This window comes from Carya illinoinensis, chromosome 2 (genome assembly GCF_018687715.1).
Source record: "Carya illinoinensis cultivar Pawnee chromosome 2, C.illinoinensisPawnee_v1, whole genome shotgun sequence".
NCBI lineage: Eukaryota > Viridiplantae > Streptophyta > Magnoliopsida > Fagales > Juglandaceae > Carya > Carya illinoinensis.
The window spans coordinates 37,058,149-37,077,425 of record NC_056753.1 but is presented as its reverse complement, the minus strand read 5'-3'; the positions used below and the strand labels follow the sequence as shown (position 1 = coordinate 37,077,425).

General features: G+C 38.9%; 2 protein-coding genes across 2 annotated transcripts; both read left to right on the top strand.

The window, feature by feature from the left end:
• The first annotated feature begins 234 nt into the window (after positions 1-234).
• Positions 235-1,877, top strand: LOC122301939 (universal stress protein PHOS32-like). The gene is made up of 2 exons (XM_043113286.1): positions 235-295; positions 1,421-1,877. The coding sequence occupies exons 1-2, from the start codon at positions 235-237 to the stop codon at positions 1,867-1,869; spliced, it is 510 nt and encodes a 169-aa protein (XP_042969220.1). The 3' UTR covers positions 1,870-1,877.
• Positions 1,878-2,936: 1,059 nt separating this feature from the next.
• Positions 2,937-14,033, top strand: LOC122301938. The gene is made up of 11 exons (XM_043113285.1): positions 2,937-3,170; positions 3,880-4,052; positions 4,169-4,347; positions 4,468-5,096; positions 5,257-5,533; positions 6,008-6,332; positions 6,427-6,626; positions 7,141-7,218; positions 12,815-12,933; positions 13,272-13,458; positions 13,548-14,033. The coding sequence occupies exons 2-11, from the start codon at positions 3,881-3,883 to the stop codon at positions 13,635-13,637; spliced, it is 2,256 nt and encodes a 751-aa protein (XP_042969219.1). The 5' UTR covers positions 2,937-3,170; position 3,880; the 3' UTR covers positions 13,638-14,033.
• Positions 14,034-19,277: the final 5,244 nt, after the last annotated feature.

Sequence of the window (19,277 nt, the reverse complement as noted above, 5' to 3'; positions counted from 1 at the left end):
ACTTTGTACATTGTATGTTGGGGCTATTTCAAATGTTGTTGTCTATTTGACTTTTGTTGGAACCTGTACTTGATGCATTGTAATTTGTATTCTAGAACCTGTATTTTGAAACTTATACATTGTATGTAGGAGACTATTTGGAATGTTGTATATATGTTAGAACCTCTACTTAAATTTCAAGTTAGCATTGAGAATGCTCATCTATGTTGAGTTAATTTTGGAACCATATTTACAATGGGACTGTGCGCTTGGAGGCAAGATTATTTAAACATCAGAACAAGAAACATCAAGCAAGGTATTATCCTTGTGACAAGGCACAAAAAAGACGATAAACTTGTAAACATCAACATTTCCTCATTACACTACTGGGAACATATCGTTTACAATAGAATAAAGTGAAAGTTGTCTTTTGATCAAATGTGAAAAATTGAAAAAGCAGCTCCATGCGTGCATCCCCATACTAATCATTTGAGTAGCTCCCGATAGACCTTTGCCAGCTTCATTTGAGTATAACTGCACCATCCTGGATATAAATAAACAACCAAATATTCAATTACTACAAAGAAGAACTTGTAAGCTAAAAAGTCATTGCACCGACCCAACATATCACTATAGCATATTTATCTTTTATTTTTGTTGGTCCTCTTTCTCTTTACTTTTGGCTGTATGAGCATATTTAACTCTTTCAAAAAACTAAAAGCGTATATAATCAATTTATTGAAAGTCGGGGACTACCAAATGGTGGGTCCAAAGTCCAAATTACTACTTGTGGAGTGGATTGATATGCCTATTGCAGAGCACCAACCTTATAATATTCAAATGCAATTACAATAGCTAGTTGAGAAGAACATTAACTATTTTTGGGCTATATATTAGTACATGAGAAAGTTTTTTTTTTTTTTTTTTTTCTCTATTTTCAAAGAACAATAGTCAGTGTTGAGCTATATGCAGTTTTGAACTCACTACCACCTTGGTTTTTTGGATTCTTTGATAATTAAAGATGCTTTGTAAAGTAGCAACCAGCAAGATGCATAAGACCATCCCACGAAACCCCTGTATCACCATTAGTTTTTTGTAAAGCATATGCATATGACCATCCCACGAAGCTATATTTTTTCACTGCTCAAGCTTGAGCTTCACAACCCTTCCATCTGCCCCCAAAATCTCCAGCACTCAATAAAGAATCAATAAACAAAAGCTGCAAGATTTCATGTAAAGTTGTTGGACCTAGACCCACCACAATAAGTTTTTTCACTGCTCAAGCTTGAGATTTCATGTAAAAAATTCAACGCTGACTGAACATTATCGTGTAAAATCAGACTACAAGTTCATATGCTAATTGCAAACAAAATTAATGACCCATCCATAGATTACACAACAGAGACCAAAGTATTGAGCATACATATCTGAAAATTTGAAGTGAATATTTCTTCTAACAAATGGGCAGTGGACAACATGGTACGCGATGGGGAACACCTTATACTAGTTACTGTATGCCCCGAAGGGAACTATGAGGAGGGCGAGATACAGTTCTGGGAAGCCACCGGTTCCCCTTTAATCCCTCTAAGTGATTTCTCCGATCCTATCATTATGAAGAAGTATGGAGTGAAGTGTGACCCTGAGACCCTAGACATTGTAAACACTGCTGCTATGCAAAAACATATTATGGTGATCTTGAAGATCTACTGGGGAGATGCTCGCGAGAAGATATGTGAAGCAATTGATAAAATTCCTCTAAGCTGCCTTGTTATAGGAAACAGAGGTATGGGCAAGCTTAAGAGGGCCATATTAGGTAGTGTGAGCAACTATGTGGTGAATAATGGTTCTTGTCCTGTTACAGTAGTGAAGCAGGTGGAGCATGAACACTAGTTTGTGTTACCAGCTAGCTTACTCTGTGTGTGTGCACGCTATTCTCTTTGTCCATGATGGGTTGCTTTTTCCTTGTATCTCAACCATTCTACAATATCTTGTATTGCTTTTGCTAGTGTTGGAAACACAATCAAAGCAAGTTTTGCTTTGAAGTTAAATAATCAAACAAACTATGCCTTAGAAAAAGTTGGATTTATGCACAATTAGTGTAACAAGCTGTTGCTAGCTTTAGTATTATCAATTGGAAAGGGAGAATCTTTGAACTTTCCAGAAAAGAGAAAAAAAAAGAAAAAAAAAACACATGGGCTTTCATGAAAATGGGGGAAACATAACCACTTACCATAGACGATGCCAACGACTAGGGAGCTTCTCTTCCAAAAATCTGATGACAGAGTTCACGTGGGTGGCAGAGGAGTGCAGCGCAGGCGACCTTCAAGATCTGAGAGAGAGATGTGGGTCGCGGAGGAATTGAGGAACGTGAAAATGGCCCGCAAAATGGGGTGCAAAATACCAAAAAAAAAAAAAGCTTGGGGAGACCACATTCAACCCAGATCTGGGAATGGGAATGGAGAAACAGAACCAATTCCTTCCTCTTCATCGCGTGTGCTGGGTGCAAGGCCTGCCGAGATTCTTATGGACTCTAATGTAAAGTTTGAAGCTGAATAGAGAAAGCTGTGTAGTGCTTCAGGAATATATCAATCCAAACAAGCAGTTGCAGATAGAGAAAGTGAGAGAGGAGTTGGCGAGCAGAAATGAAAATGGCGGAGGAGATCCGCCAATCTGCAGCGGAGATGAAAATGGCAAAAATGCTAAGCACTCAGTCAAGGAGGAGCAAGAGGGGAGAAGCTACCTGTACCTGTGAAGGAGGAGCGACGCCATGGTGGGGAGACGGGGGAGAGATGAAAATGGCAGATTCCTCTCTTCTTCTTCGTATATTTCATTTTCCCCCCCACCCCGCCTTTTTGTTTTTTTAATTTTATTTACTTGCCACGTCATCGATGGTCTGCAGTTTCGTCCGCGGTCTGCTTGCATATAGAAGAACTCTAATTCCTGTCGTACTACTCTCATACACGTAGGCTTTCATTTGAGTGTAGCCTGTGTCTCCCTCTCTCTCTCTGTGAATCAGTAAAATCACCAACTCTCACTGTCCGTTTCAGTTTTCAGGCGTATCGTCACATCACATCACATCCTGTAATCCCCCACTCCCTCTCTCTCTTTTCTCATTTCTCTCACTTTCTCGACCCTGAAACTTCCTCGAGAAACAAGCACCAGAACTGCCGTAATTCTTTCATCTCTCAAAGGTGAGGAAACAACGTTTACTTGGAGATGAAAGTGACGCTTTTTTTTTTGTTTGTTGATTTTATCTTATTCTTCGTTTTTGGTACATTTCTAATGAATAGTATTAGAGTATAACGAAGAGCATTTAAATCTATTATTATTATTATTATATCTGATAAAAACTACATGTGCATGTATCAATTTGTTTTTGACAAGTTTTTATAACCTAGAGTTGCTCTTGTTATTCATGCCTCATCATTTGTCGACTTGAAGCATTGACTGTCGTTACCTGAATTAATTAATACAATTGACCCGATGATCTATCATGATCCTGAATGGTTAAAAAGAAGGTTTATAATATTTTCGAGAAAGTTTTTGAAAGTTGTGAAATTCCTACACTTAAATTATCATATACGTCGGTGTTCTAAAAGTCCTCCTGAAATATTCATCTAGATTGATTGTTTTCGTATCATTGCTATTATTCTATCGTAATTTATCCTCCTGAGCATGTTAATGCTTGCCTGGCTCCCCCCCCCCCCCCCCCCCCCCTTTTTTTTTTCCTGTTATAAATTTCGCAGCTCTTAATTTTTTACACCGGAACCTGTAGTTTTTGGAAGTAGTACTAGTGCTACTTCAAGCGAAGCAGTTCCTTCCCTGTCATCTGTTACCGTTTCAATTTACTGAAATTTACGGCATAGGACTCGTTAGTAACGCAATTTTCTGGATTGACAGAATGAACAGGAGGAGGAAGTCAAAGAAATGCAATTTTCTGGATAAATCTCAAACTTGGTGGACGACGAATTGCAGTGCTCCTGCAAGGAATCTAAGGAAGAGCGACCTAGGTGGAGTTATCTTTGGTTGCAAGAATAACACAATCGAAGAATGTTATTCTGAACAGTTGTTTGGTTAGTCGAATACTATATTGTACTTTTTGCATGGATACTTTTGTCTCTTTGTAGCAAGTTCTTTGTGCATACTATTCGATTCATACTTATATAGAATTATTCAAATTCTTGAACAGGATTACCGCGTCCACATTTCTCGTATGTAAAGAATGTGAGCATTGGTTTGCCGCTTTTCTTATTCAATTACAGCTATAGGAAACTTCATGGTATCTTCGAGGCCGCAAGCCAGGGACAGTTGGATATTAGACCTTATGGATGGACTCAATACGGTTCAGATACTCCATTTCCTGCACAGGTATCGATTGCGATATTCCACTCTGTCCCGTAGTTGCTTTGTGATCTTTTGATTTGTCGGTTTTCCGTATCTAAGTGAAACAAATGGAGCTCACATATTTTAATTTGTTTGTGTTTTAAGGTCAAGATTCGAATCCTGATGCCGTGCCATCCATTGCTAGAAGACCAGTTCAGAACTGTAATTTCTAGTAACTACTATGAACCAAGACTGTTTTGGTTTGAACTAGACCGAGATCAAACAAAAGACTTGATCTCATTGTTTTCAGCTTCGCCACTTGCTGTGAGTACTTCCATCCCAAGCAATACACATAAGAGGAATAGTGTATTCAAAGCTTCATACGTCCAGGAAGTTGGCTTCACTGAGACACCTGCATCAGAATGGAATGCTCATCCAGACCAGATCAGTGCAGAATGGCAATGTTACGATGCTCCTGGTCTGTTTGGCACAGGAACTCTCATTGGTGAAAATGTTGCAGAAAAGGATGAGGAACCAGGAGAACATGATCGAACTTATGCTTCTGTGGCGAGATGTGCAGGGCTTTCCTTTCGACAAAAGAAGTGGAGTGCCTTGTTTAAAAGTTCAGACACTTCTACTGTAGGGAATGAAGCCGTAGATTTTAAGGCAACAGCTTTAGAGCTGAACCTTCCATGTATTGCACCTTGTTTGGATGGCGGGAGTAATCTTTCCGAAGCTCCTGCAGATGATTCAGTAAGGCATAATGAACAAACTCATAGGATTGAAGCCAAGTAGTAAGGTAGTGTACCGTCCTGTTGCAACGGGAGCAAGTTCTTCCTTTTCATTAAGAACTTCGGATGAAAATTTACCTGCTGCTGATCAAAGATGGGAAGGTGAAGACTTTGAGACTGCAACTTCAGATTCTTATTTGTTTGAGCCCAATATGCAATTGAGCTCTTCATGTGATGCACCTTGTTTGGACGTAGACGGTAAGTTTTCGAAAGTTTGTACAGATGAGCGTGCAGCAGAAATAGGTAGCAAGGAAAATATACACTTCAGACCAACTGGTGAATGCTCCTCATTTTCAGTCATGACAAAGGAGATGTCATCAAAGCATAAGCGTGGGGAAGAAAAGGGGAGATGCGGGATGGCATCAGATGATATTTGCTTTCCAGAAGCACCAATTGTTTTAGAATCGAAATCCTCTGAACTTGAGTCTGCTGTGGCTGAGGTAGTTGATACCGTCCACTGTACTCTTCCTTTTAGGTGCATGTTTATCTAATCACCCTTTTAACCATGTATCATGTCTGGTATAAAGTTACAGCAAGAAGTTAGGGAGTTGAAGTTTCTCATCTAAAACAAGTTCAAAAAATCATTCTTTGGAGCAGGCTCTGGTACGGCTCTCATCCCGAATTGGTTATTCTCAGCTCTTCATTTTTCTACTGTTATTTTGAGCATAGCCATTTATATTTGACTTCTTACTTGGTGGCTGTCCTAATCTGCCAAATGTCCAGCAAGTTATATATATATATATATTTATTTTTTTATGGTTTAAGAAAAACATCTCTTGCTTAGTTTCCTAAAGAATTTTCATGAACAAAATGGCAACTACAATAATATCATGCATTGCCATATATATGTTTTTTTAATATCTGGATCTTCCTTGCAATGATTTTAAATATGCCTGATTAAATTGGCAATTTAGATTGAATCAAGAAGAGGAATTCAAAGTGTAAAAGATCAATACAAGATTTTGGAATGTGGGCCATTTCCTAAAACTGGATTAGTTACTGAAAAAGAATACGGATCAAGTGATGAACCTTGTTCAGACCTTGATGTGAAAGTGCTTATTGTTGGAGGATATGATGGGTCTCTGTGGCCATCAGCTTTGGGGTGTTATTATCCTTCTCGTGATCTTATGGAATCCCTTAGTCCAATGAATTTCATACGTTCACATGCCTCAGCAGCAGAGCTAAACGGTGACCTCTACTTGTTTGGTGGTGTATATAATAATTCGTGGTATGATACAGGTAACTGTCATCACAGTTTCTTTTTTACTTATTTTGTGCAACTAGTTGCTTTACTGGCAAGGCAATGACACTCTTGACTTTTTTTTATATAAAGTTGAATCATACAACCCAATAAGCAATCAGTGGGTTAATAGACCTTCACTTAATCAAAAGAAAGGAAGACTAGCTGGAATTTCTCTAAATCAGAAAATTTTTGCAATTGGTGGTGGAAATGGTGTTCAATGTTTCTCAGAGGTGGAAATGTTTGATCCATACGTAGGAAGGTGGATCCCTGGTCAGTCAATGAGATGCAAGGTACGTGCTGCAACTTGTTTTATGTTTAATTAAGTATTAAGTTTGCTTGAACCAGGATAATGACATGATAAACAAACTAAAAGCAAATTAAGAATTGATGGTACTTTCTTTAGGCAGAACTAAGCAAGGATATTGGAAGATCATCAATTTAGCATGTTCTGTTTTACCGAAACTTCCATTTGTTCCATGCATTTTAAAACGTCAATATATGTATGTGTGGTTGTGTGGACATGCGCACATATGCTGGTAAAATTTTGAATTTTTTTAGAAGATGAATGGTTTTCATGTGAGGCCTCGCATTCTTAAGCACATATATGAACAAGCTATATTAACGTAACGTCTACTGTGCTTGAAAAGAGTGCTTCTCTGACAGATATCATATATCACCCCATATCCATCATCTGCCTTTAAAAAAAAATAAAAAAAAAAATTAGATTTTGGAATATGTTTTAGCGATTTTAGTTTATCCAACTAAGAATACTGCTTATTAGCTTTTTATTTTTTTGGGTCACAGAGATTTGATGCCTCAGCAGTAGAAATTAATGGCACGATCTATGTTACTGGAGGACGTAATGAAAAGGTTTACTTGAAGTAAGATGCCATTTTGGTTTCAATTTTCTTCTTCCTATTGAGTCTCTAACCTGTCCGAAAATCACACAAAACAATTTTAAAGTGGTTCAGCAAATTGTTTACGTCCACTGGAGCCTCTTTTATAGAATTTGTACAAGATTTTCAGAAAATCTACAAAATTCTATTTCTCTCTCTCACGTTCCTCTTCCTTTCCTCACTCCACTGCCCTTGATCTCTCACTGCAGTGAGGATGATCTTTCTGCAACTGAACTCTCTCCTATTTATAGGAGGAGTTCTCCTCAAACGGTTGCCAAATTCGGTGCAGTAAATTGCTGCTAAAATTATGGGATGAGTTGTCTGTGGGAGGCGCCTAACATTGTCAAGGGAAAATGGGTGGCCTAATAAGCCAAAGCACCTTACGGTGCATGTGCAAATTAGACCACTTGGGTGGCTCTCAACAATCACCCCCTCCACCCAAGTGTACCATACCAGGCTGCTTGCAAACTGATTCATTCTTCAAATGAATACACCTTTTTCTTTGACATGAGAGACTTCTGCTATTGAATACGCTTCAATGCATCTGCAGGTACGTCTTCAAATGGATGTCCAAATGCTTTTCCAAATGCATCTTCAAATGCATCAGCATCGTCTACATCCACGGAGCTTGCAAGGGATTTTCTTCAGAGGAGATTTACCAGTGCTCAATTGCACAATCTCAACTCTCTAGGATTCTTCTTTTGCTCGAGTCCATGAGTTCGCACTCATGTACACCTTGAGCAAACTGAGCTTCGCTCTAGGCTCATTCGAACGAACAATCTGCTTCGCTCTAGCCACATCTGAGCGAACAATCTGAGTAAACTGAGCTTCGCTCTAGGCTCATCCGAGCGAACAATCTGCTTCGCTCTAGCCACATCCGAGCGAACAATCTGCTTGGTGCCTTTACAGCTTTCAAAACCAGGCTCCATAATCCTACAATCACAGCAATCTCCAACTTGGAGACTGATCCCTTATACAATTTTACAGGTCATGTCTTCAACTTAGAAGACTAACTAAAGTGATGCATAACTTTAGTTCATCACGTACAATGCCCTTAATCAACACATCTACATAGGGCAACACATCTCCCACTGCACTGGGAATCAATGGTCTCGCACAGACCTTGACACATATCAGAGAACCTGTTGCTGAGGTCTCATCTCTGATCTGGGTGACTGACCCTTCATCCTGCTGCTATCTTCAGTCGCATGTGTCCATCTTGTGTGCAGTCTCTGACTTGCATAATCTCCCATCTTGCAAGATTTTTCTTCATACCGTAGTTCACTACCTTCATTCAGCAGGATACATTTTAAGGTAGTAACCACCATGGAGGTCTGATCGTCTTGGCAGTTCTTTAGGTGTAGATATCCCTGGAACATCTGACGCTTTGTTCCCATCTCTCACACATATACTTCATGTCGTGGTCTAGGGAGATTTCTTTAGAAAAGTAAAACTGGGTTCCTTTTACTTTCTCATCTAATTCACACGACAATTACCACTAGCCAAGACCAATTAATCATTCGTGACCTTCCAACACCAAATGCTATTGGCAACAATAGCAACAATCTCCACCTTGTGACTTTGACTGGTCCCACAGCCAAGCTCCACCTCAATGAAGATCTTCATAACTCCCGCTATCATGCTTCACCATAAAAGCATATCCACTCAGAATAAACTAATTCCAAGCATTTCACTTCGGCCCATGTCGAAAATAACCTTGCTGAAAACTATGGTGTAACTTCCACGTTTGGCTCTCCTGGAAGTTCATCAGCCATCGACATGAATTTCCACCACACACCCTGCATTAATGCCAAACCAATGCCTGTGTGTAAACTTGTGGACCTGCTAACATTAACACATCCTCTATCATGGCAACTCATGCCATGAGGATATACATGTCTCTTTTTTCATGGAGAGAGACACGACATTAGCATCAATACCAGTATCTCCATTTACTGACTTGGAGCCACTTGCCGAAACTGCTCCTTGTACTAGCCGTTTCACCAGTCGCTAGTATCACTGTTGACTTCAGGGATTGATTTGCCCTTCAACGCCTTTGAGAAAACACTACTGAATGCCTGCTATCTTCAAGCTGTCTTTAACAGCATTGTGCACTGCAAGAAATGCAACGCCATGTATTTCTTCAGTCACCATATTCACAGCATCATTCTCAATTTTCTCCTGATTTTAGCAGTCTCTTGTGGCCTGTCTTGCCACAATTTCTAGCGAGTCATCTGTTGTCCAGATCTTGACTTGCCTCTGTCCTTACAATCAACATTCAGGACCAACAACTCGAAATCTTGCCAGAATCTCTTCTGCGCACCTCCTCATCCAGGATAAGATCTCTTACATTGAGAAACTTCAACTTCGACCTCTTTGCAGAATTACTCATAGCCATTCTCATGACCTCCCAACCTTTTGACCACAACGTCAAATGCTATTGGGCAACAATAGTACCTTCTGCCCTTTCTGAAGTTGAACAATTTCTTCATGACATTGCTTTAATGAATTTACCGTAGAAATGAATAGTACCTCACTAAGTCAGTTCCCAGGAAAGATTGGAGGGTCACAATGGACACACTTAAAATTTCCAATCTCCTAGACAGAACCTCCTTAGACTGTACGTATCCACACTACCACACCAAAGCTTCATCTGCACTTTGTTATTTGCAACTGGCTTTTCAAAGAAAGCCACAATGAGATTCGATGCGGTTCTCCTCTTAATAACAATATGCTCCATGAGTTGTATGACTGCCAAAACCTGCTGATATAACAAGTTAATCAGCATCGTCCAATGATCTGAAATTTGCTCCATCAAATTTCACGATCCCAACTGGCTTAAATTAAGCCCAAAACCAATGAGTCCATCATGACTCCAACTGGCTACGATCAAGCTCACAACTGATCTGCAACACGTGGACGGTTCAGATCAAATGTACCGATGGCGAATCTCAACATTCCCCACCGTACCGATGAGTCCAGAATGATCCAAATAGTTTGCCACCACTATTTGATCATCGTGATGGAACTCCAACTGGCTACGATCAAGCCCAAAATGATCTGCAACACCTCGACAGTTCAGATCGACTGTACCGATGGCGAATTTCAACATTCCCACCGTACAGATGAGTCCGGAATGATCCAAATAGTTTGCCACCACTATTTGATCATCGCGATGGAACTCCAACTGGCGTAGATCTAGCCCAAATTGATCTGCAACACATCGACATTTCAGATCGACAGTACTGATGGCGAATCTCAATATTCCCACCGTACGGATGAGTCCGGAATGATCCAAATAGTTTGACATCACTATTTGATCATCGTGATGGAACTCCAACTGGCATAGATCTAGCCCAAAATGATCTGCAACACATCGACAGTTCAAATCAACAGTACCGATGGCGAATCTCGACATTCCCACCGTACGGATGAGTCCGGAATGATCCAAATAATTAGAAAGTACTATTTGATCATTGAAATCGGACTCCGGATGGCTTAGATCTAGCCCAACAAAGATCTGAAAATCGGACGGTCCAGATCTCTCTGGCGCGTGTACCACACGCGCCGCAGTAGGGCGTCTGAGGCGCGTCTGGCGCGTGTACCACACGCGCCAGAGTACTCCGAGTGCGCGTGGGGGCGCGTCAGCGCGTGCACTGCACGCGTCTTCAACCCCTAGCCGCGCGTGAGGGCGCGTGGGCGCGTGTCCCTCACGCGTCTTATCATCTGCCGCGCGTGGGGGCGCGTGAGGCCGTGTTTTCGACGCGTCTTCTTCCTCCAGCCGCGCGTGGGGGCGCGTGGCGCGTGTATCTCACTTCGTCTTCTTCCTCCAGTGCGATTGAGGCGCGTGCATCACACTCTCCGACTTCCAGGGGCGCGTACGGGCACCTCCGACATCCGTTTTCGACGCCGTTTGCGGCTACGGATTCGTCTTGATGAGAGGAACATTGTGGTGTGATCAAAAATTGATTTTGAGCAACTTGAATTTTCGGACAGATCGAACCAGAGCTCTGATACCAATTGTTGAGTCTCTAACCTGTCCGAAAATCACACAAAACAATTTTAAAGTGGTTCAGCAAATTGCTTACGTCCACTGGAGCCTCTTTTATAGAATTTGTACAAGATTTTCAGAAAATCTACAAAATTCTATTTCTCTCTCTCACGTTCCTCTTCCTTTCCTCACTCCACTGCCCTTGATCTCTCACCGCAGTGAGGATGATCTTTCTGCAACTGAACTCTCTCCTATTTATAGGAGGAGTTCTCCTCAAACGGTTGCCAAATTCAGTGCAGTAAATTGCTGCTAAAATTATGGGATGAGTTGTCTGTGGGAGGCGCCTAACATTGTCAAGGGAAAATGGGTGGCCTAATAAGCCAAAGCACCTTACGGTGCATGTGCAAATTAGACCACTTGGGTGGCTCTCAACACTTCCAAAATCTTCATTTATCTGGTGGATGAGTTGTTATATGCTAATAGACTTCAACAGCACTTCATTGCGTATGTTTGCAGTGGACCTGCTTAAAATAAATCCATTTTGCCGCACTTGAGTTTGGAGGAATAGTACAAGTATAATGTCCAGTAAAATCGGAAGCATTGCCTGACAATAAGGGCACCCACCGAGATTTTTTTTTTATCAGTTCAGGGACGGCCGTGCATGAAACATGTTTATTTATTTAAATTTTTTTTATGAGGTTTTATAAATTATAATGCCGCGGCCCACATGCGTTGCCACGTATGGTAAGAAAAAAAATATTATAGTTAGAAATTTAAAAACCACAACTTGAAAAACTAAATCTATTTTCTTCGCGAAAAGGTAAAGCTTGAATTTAAGGAAATAAATATATATACTTTTAAATTGAGTTCAATTTTTTTATAGAAAAAAGTTTATTTTTAAAATATTTGAAAATTGAAGTTTTTATATTTTTCAGTTAGAGTACCTTTAATGCAACAAAAATTTTAATTTTGGTTTGAAAAAGTTAATTTAAAAAAATGCATTTCCGGTTTTTTTTTTTTTTTTATCCTTTTGAAATGATTTCTTTCCCTTTTCTTTTGTTTGAGGGTATATTAGTGGCATTGGCACAGTTTCTTTCTTCAGTTGTAAACTGCTTTGTTCTTGGGCCAAGCTCTTTTGAATCCCCTGATCATGTTTCGATATTTCAGCGTGATGACATGCTGCTCTGAGCTATTTACCTTACGCGTGGTTTCTTGCATTTTCTATTCCTGATTCCCTGTATAAAAATGTTCATGGAAATTTTTAATCCATGAGTGAATTTTCAAGCTGTTCTGGTATTTATAGGAGCTGAAGAAATCGCTCTTTTCAACCACTTAGAGCAAGGACAACCCCATTTCATAAGCGGCTTCAACGTAATGTAGTGAAATTCTTGTGTCTCATTATGATATCACCTGGGAATCTGGGATAATCCCCCAATGTACGTCGTTGAGGTAGAAAAAAGAAAAAGAAACAGCCTGTAAAATTGAGCTAGATAACATACTGCCTCTTTTATTTGTAATCATGGCACACGTGTTCTTGGAGACGTCAAGTGTATGGTGGAAGGAAATTCATCCTGATTTTTCTTGACCGGAATTACCCTCCTATCTCAGATCAGCAGAAAGATTTGATCCTCGAGAACATTTGTGGACCAGACTTGGGAAAATGTCCACGAAGAAATCGGGCCATTCATTGTTTGTTCTGAATGAGAAACTGTAAGTTGCCCCCTCCCCCGGCCGAAAAGATTGAATTTTGGTTCAAGCTACTCGGTATGGATAGGCGCGCCATCTTAAGAAATACGATTTTGGTTATTCACATGGAGGTTCTCAGCCATTTTATATGACTAACAGAGTTACAGACATCTTAATTCATGCTTAATTCATGATTTCTTTTTTCGGAATTGACCATGTAAATATGCAACTTAACAAGGGGGTTTTTTTTTTTCTTGGAAAAATGAAGAGATTTAGGAGAGACTGCTTCATAAAAAGAGAGTTTTATGCTTGTCTTTTAGCATCTGAAGAGTTCTTTATACTCTGAAAATTTATGTTTGCAGATATGCTGTAGGCGGCCATGATGGAAATAGGATGGTCTCATCTGTTGAGGTTTTTGACCCTCGTGCTGGTTCATGGATGACGGGTGAATCCTTGACTTGTTCGAGGGGATGCTTTGGTGCTGTTGTAATTGCAGATTCTCTGTATGTCATTAGGGGATTAAATGAAAATGAGGAAGTATTGGACACGGTATGCAAATGCATCCATATGGCATATCCTTTAAACTTATTTTCATGGATATCTGACTTCTTTGTGGATCTTGTTTGATATGATGATAGGTGGAATGTTATAAGGAGGGACGTGGATGGGCATTGACAAATCTTAGAGGCGTTGGAAAAATATGCGCTTTCTCTGCTGTCGTCATGTAATACCAGGGAGTGAAAAGCAACAGGTTAGGGTTGAATCTTTTCAATCTTGTCTGTCTGTCCTGTCAACGGTGTTCGTATTCTAAAGAGTAGTGAGCTATAACTTCGGTTTGTACTCTTACAAAGTTCAACCTACTTATTTTTGGGTGGGGAACACCACGTGAGCCATTTGCATTTTAATCATTTTCAAAGGTAGATTGTGTCTTTTTTTTTTTTTTTTAAGTGATGTGTCGTGCATGTGTGAGTAGAAAAGAGCAGAAAAGAAATAGAAGGAAGAGTGCGGCACCTTAAGTGAGGGAGAGGATTTATCGCCTTTTTTTTCATCATACTTCCATTAGGGTTTTGAGAGATGATTTTGATGAAATTTTAGTATGTTATTTCCAAAGTTTCGTTTTGACTTGTGCTGATTGTTGAAATTCCTCTCCGGTTCTTTACTACAAATACCTACTTGATGAGATTTTTCTTGCTACTCCAATTGATACCCACTTGCATGGTGATGATATATGTTGAACCAAAAATATAAATAATCTTGATGTACTGGTAACCTTTAGAGATTGTTCTAGAGAAGACAATCTGTAAGTCTATTATTGTTGATAGTGGAAGTTTTAAGTAGATTAGATCCAATGGTTTTCCCCTTCGCATTGGAGAATTTTCTGAGTAAAAATTTTGGTATCTTGCTTGATTTTCTTTATTTAGTTTGTGAGTTTATTTTTACTAGATTGTTAGTTTAATTTGCAAAAAGAAGGGTAGAAAATATTCTTATGTATTTGGTGTTCATCCTATCAAAGTGGTACTAGAGTTTGGTTGATTATTTGTGTTGATTGTTTGTGGATTAAATGGAGGATTCATTTGGTAGTATGGTTAAACTCATTTTGTCCAATTACTCAATTCGGAAGACATGGATGGAGAATGTTTTGTATTGGTTTGACTGGTGTTAAACTAGAAAGGAAACTGATGATAAAGGAAGAATTGAACAGTAAAGTTGTTTGTCATGCTAGACAATGAGTTTATCAAAGTGTCTTCTACACTTCCATTATGTAGCCAAAGAAGTAGATGCTTATAGTTTTTAGATGAAATTAAAGTCTTTTTGAGCGAAAGACTACACAAAACATAAGCTTTGTTGGGTGGGTCTCTCCATGTGTTGGGAAGCCCACGTGAGCCACTGAAACCAAGTGGCATTTTTTAGTATATTTAAAATGTAGGTTTTGTGTTTTAAAAGAAAGTGATGTGCGTGCATGTCAGGATAAATAAAGCATAAAAGAGTGGGAGGAGTGCGATGCCATGAGAGAGAGAATTTGTCCTCTTTTTTCTTATACATCTATCAGAGTTTTGAGGGATATCTGTGGTCCGATTTTGATAAAATCTTAGTATATTATTTCTGATGGTGAAACTTCGGGTGCTGAGTCTTGAAATTCCTCTCCAGTTGGTTACTGCAAATATCCACTTGGTGAGGTCACTCTTATTGCTCTAATTGATATCCATTCGCATGGTGATGATTATGTGTTAAATCAAGAATATAGATATTCTTGATGTACTGGTAGAAGACAATCTATAAATCCATTATTATTGATGGTAGAAATTTTAATTGGACTAGGTCCCGTGAGTTATCCCTTTGAATAGGAGAGTTTTCAACATAAAAATTTTGGAGTCTTGCTTATGGGTTGTCTGATTTTATTTATTCCGTTTGTAAGTTTAATTTTTCTAAATTATCAATTTAATTTACACAGAATAATAGAAAAATATTCTGCGACGTATTTGGTGTTCACCCTATCACTTATGGTAGTGGTATACACTCAATACGTTGGGTAAATTTTGGAGTTGTGCTCTCTTAAAAAACATAGGGAAACGTGGAGATTCAAATCCTTCTGTTTTATATCTGATATGCAAGTGTTACAAGTAATACAGCCGAGTCCTGAAGTTAAACATTCTAGAGACTTGATGCTGAAGGTAGTTTGTTTGATTTCACATATCATTATAATAAATTTCTCTCTTGCCCGCAAGAAAACTAAATAAATAAAGACATAAGACACGATTGTGACATTGATTTTGATTTCTTGGGGTCGATGCAGTTAGTACGGTCTATTTTGTCGAGTTTTGGTCTCCCGCGGATTAGAAATGTACCATGGCAACTGGGCTTATGATAGGCTTGTTTCTGGATTTTTTTTTTTTTTTTCTTTTGAAAATAAACCTTTGTATTTATTTATAAAATTGTATTACTCATACATGATCTCTCCTTCTCTATCATGTTTCTAATACATGCTGATACTTCTTCCATCCAAACTAACTCAGGCTGTAAAAATAAAGCTTCCTTTGCTAACACGTGCTGCCTTGTTTGAATTTCTGTATACAAACTTGACACTCCATCTATTCCTTTCTTTCAACAGCTTCTTGACATCTTCTATAACACTTCCATAAAAAGTGAGATCTTCTTGCACCTCATTTACTACATCAACAATGACTTGGGCGCCACCTTCAAAAATTACATTACTGAAATTAAGATCCCTGCAAACTTTCATAACTTTCCACAGGGCATAGCTTTTTGCAACAGCAGGATGGACTGCATTACTTCTTTGACCACCCATAGCAACCAGAACTCCCCCTTCATCATCTCTGATAACTACTCCTATCCCCACCTTCCTCCCTTTTTGGTCCACAGCCATCCCAGTTGGCCTTTACAAAGTTCTCCCTTAGCTTTTTCCACTTCAGCTTCCTCCTTTCTTCATTGCTACCTTGACTTCTCCTTGAAATATGTTGAGCCATTTGGAAATCTTTTAGGTCATCCCTTGCTAATCTGACCACTTGGCTTGGACTATTAAACTTTCCTTAAAAAATGAATTCGTTTTTTCTCAACCATAAGCTCTTCATTATAGTGGCTACCTCTTCTATTTCTGGCTTGCTCAGCTTCTCCATCAATCTCTCCCACAATGCTAACAAATCAGCTTCATCATTTTTCCCCTTCTGCACCACACAGATTCTGACCAAACGTCACTTGCTGTAGGGCAATGCCATTACACATGCATGGCTACTTCTTCTGCCCTTTTACATTTTGGGTAGTTGAGACTTTTTGAAATTTTCTGATGAACAGGTTCCTTCTTGGCTAACAACTCATTTCTTGCTCTCCACATAAATAATTTAACTTTCCCTAGTACATTCAACTCCCACATGCTCCTCCACCTACTACCAACTTCTCTTCCTCCTGAAAATTCACCTTGAGCTTTCTCTTTTCTATTGACTTCCAAATGGTATGCACTTTTAACTAAGAAAAAACCTTTTTTGGTTGCACCCCACACTAGTTTATCTTTAGCATCCATACGACTGATTGGAATACTACAAATTTGGTCTGCTTCTTCATTATTAAAAATTCTTCTAATCAGCTGCTCATTCCATTCCACACTGCACTTCATCAGTTCACTGACTTTAGCTTCCCCTGTCCAAAATTGATATTGGGGATTGTATACTAAATGTTGAAGGACTAGATTGCCATTTTTGTCCCCATTTTTTTTATACTTTTGCCATTCCCAACCCTCTATCTCAATCCCTCTCTCAAGAGGTTCACTGCATTCCATACACTCCTTCATATGAAAAATGGTTTGTGTCCCAGTTTTGCCTCCAACAAAGAAGTTGATCTGAAGTACTTCTCTTTAAAGATCTTAGTTACCATACTTTTTGAGTTCTGAATGATTATCCACCCCTGCTTGGCCAGCAAAGCCATATTGAAACATTTTAAGTCCCTAAACCCAAGACCTCCTTTCCCTTTTGGCTTCCTCATCTTCTCCTAACAACACCATTGCACATTGCTGCCTTTTTGTTGGTTAGCCCCCCAGAATTTTGCAAGCATTGTATTAAGCTCTTTACACAGGTTTTTTTGGAAGTTTAAACACACTCATAGTGTAAGTCGGAACTGCTTGGAGTACAGCCTTAATCCAAACTTATTTTCCTGTAGCTGACAAAAAGGTGTTTTTTTAGTTATTTACCTTTTCCCAAACTCTTTCTTTAATACATCTGAAGGTATTATTATACTTTGATTTTCCAACTATAGAAGGTAGTCCCATATACTTATCAAAGTTGCCTCTCATAATTGCCCCCTAACTCCAAAATCCTCTCTTTTTTCTCATCCATTGAATTGGAACTAAAAAACACTGCAGTTTTGTCCTTATTTAAAAACTGACCTGGAGCCTTTTCATATTTCAATAGCAAGTCTTGTATTTTAACCCATTCCTCCAACCTGACTTTTTCAAACAACATACAATCATAAGCAAACAACAAGTGGTTTACCCGAGTTCCACCCCTTGCAACAGTCACCCCTTTGTATCACCCTTTGAATCAGAATGGTTAAACAAGGAATTAAGTTTTTCAGCACACAGAATAAATAAATAGGGAGACAAAGGACCTCCTTACCTCAAACCTCTCGAGCGATATATCCATGTTCCTGGTCTACCATTTATTAAAGTAGAATAACTCACTGTTGAGACACATTTTATTATCGACTCAACCCGCTTTTTGTGAAAACCAAACTTCTTCATAACTGCCTCCAGGTAAGGCCATTCAATTCTATCATAAGATTTTGACATGTCAAGCTTAATAGTCATATTTTCCATTTTACCTTTCTTTCTTTTTTCATTGTGTGTAACACCTCATAGGCCAACATAATATTGTCAGTTATCAGTCTCCTTGGTATAAATGCACTTTGGTTGGGAGATACTACTGCATTTAACACTTTTTTTAGTCAGTTGGCCAGAACTTATGGGTTTATCTTACTTATAAAAAAAAAAGAAACTTATGGGTTTATCTTATATGCGATGTTGCATAAACTAATGGGCCTATATTCACTTGCCAACCTCGGATCCTTAACTTTAAGAATAAGTGCAATATAGGCATAATTAACAAAAGGGTTCAAAGAATTACCATTTAGCCATGACAGCACATCATTGCATACTTCATCTCCAATTATATGCCAATGTTTTTGATAAAAGAAGGCCCAAAGCCATCTGGTCTAGGTGATTTCAAATGAGCCATTAGACTTATTGCCTCCTCTATCTCTATTCTGGTAAAAGTTTTAGACATGTTTTCATTCATCCCCCTTGACACAAGGTTCCATGTTCTTTAGACATTCATCAATATCAGCACTACTAGGCAATGAGGTGGTAAACAACTTTTCCAAAAATACTTTAAAAGCCCTTTCTAACTCTTCTGGACTCTAAAGTCTTGTATTCTGATCATCAAATAATAGCTTTATACTGTTCTTCTTCCTTTTATTAGTATAGTTATGGAAAAATTTTTTGTTTCTATCTTCGAGATGATATCAATTCATTTTTGTTCTTTACCTCCACTTTAAATCTTTCTTGTCCAGAACAACCCCAATCTCTTTTTGAATTCTTTTTATCTCTTCTATATTATGGCTCACTTCATCTTCTTGTAATTGTTTTAACAATCGTCTTATCTCTTATAACTTTCCCCTTGTCAACAACAATCTGTTCGCTCCATCTTAGTAAGGCTCCCTTGCTGTCTTTAGCAAAATTTCTGCATCCCCGTTAATGATTCACCCGTTGCTGGTCACTTTAGCCAGACCCTTCTAATTACTTCTTCACAATCCTCCTCTAGTGACCAGTTTACTTCATATCTAAATATCCTCATTGACCTTCA

Excerpts from the sequence above, each read along its gene's own strand:
- LOC122301939 (XM_043113286.1), top strand. The coding sequence starts at position 235 with ATGGGACTGTGCGCTTGGAGGCAAGATTATTTAAACATCAGAACAAGA. Across the intron at positions 296-1,420 it reads AACAAGAAACATCAAGCAAG|TGAATATTTCTTCTAACAAA; the intron begins GTATTATCCTTG and ends GAAAATTTGAAG.
- LOC122301938 (XM_043113285.1), top strand. The coding sequence starts at position 3,881 with ATGAACAGGAGGAGGAAGTCAAAGAAATGCAATTTTCTGGATAAATCT. Across the intron at positions 6,627-7,140 it reads GTCAGTCAATGAGATGCAAG|AGATTTGATGCCTCAGCAGT; the intron begins GTACGTGCTGCA and ends TTTGGGTCACAG. Across the intron at positions 12,934-13,271 it reads TTTGTTCTGAATGAGAAACT|ATATGCTGTAGGCGGCCATG; the intron begins GTAAGTTGCCCC and ends TTATGTTTGCAG.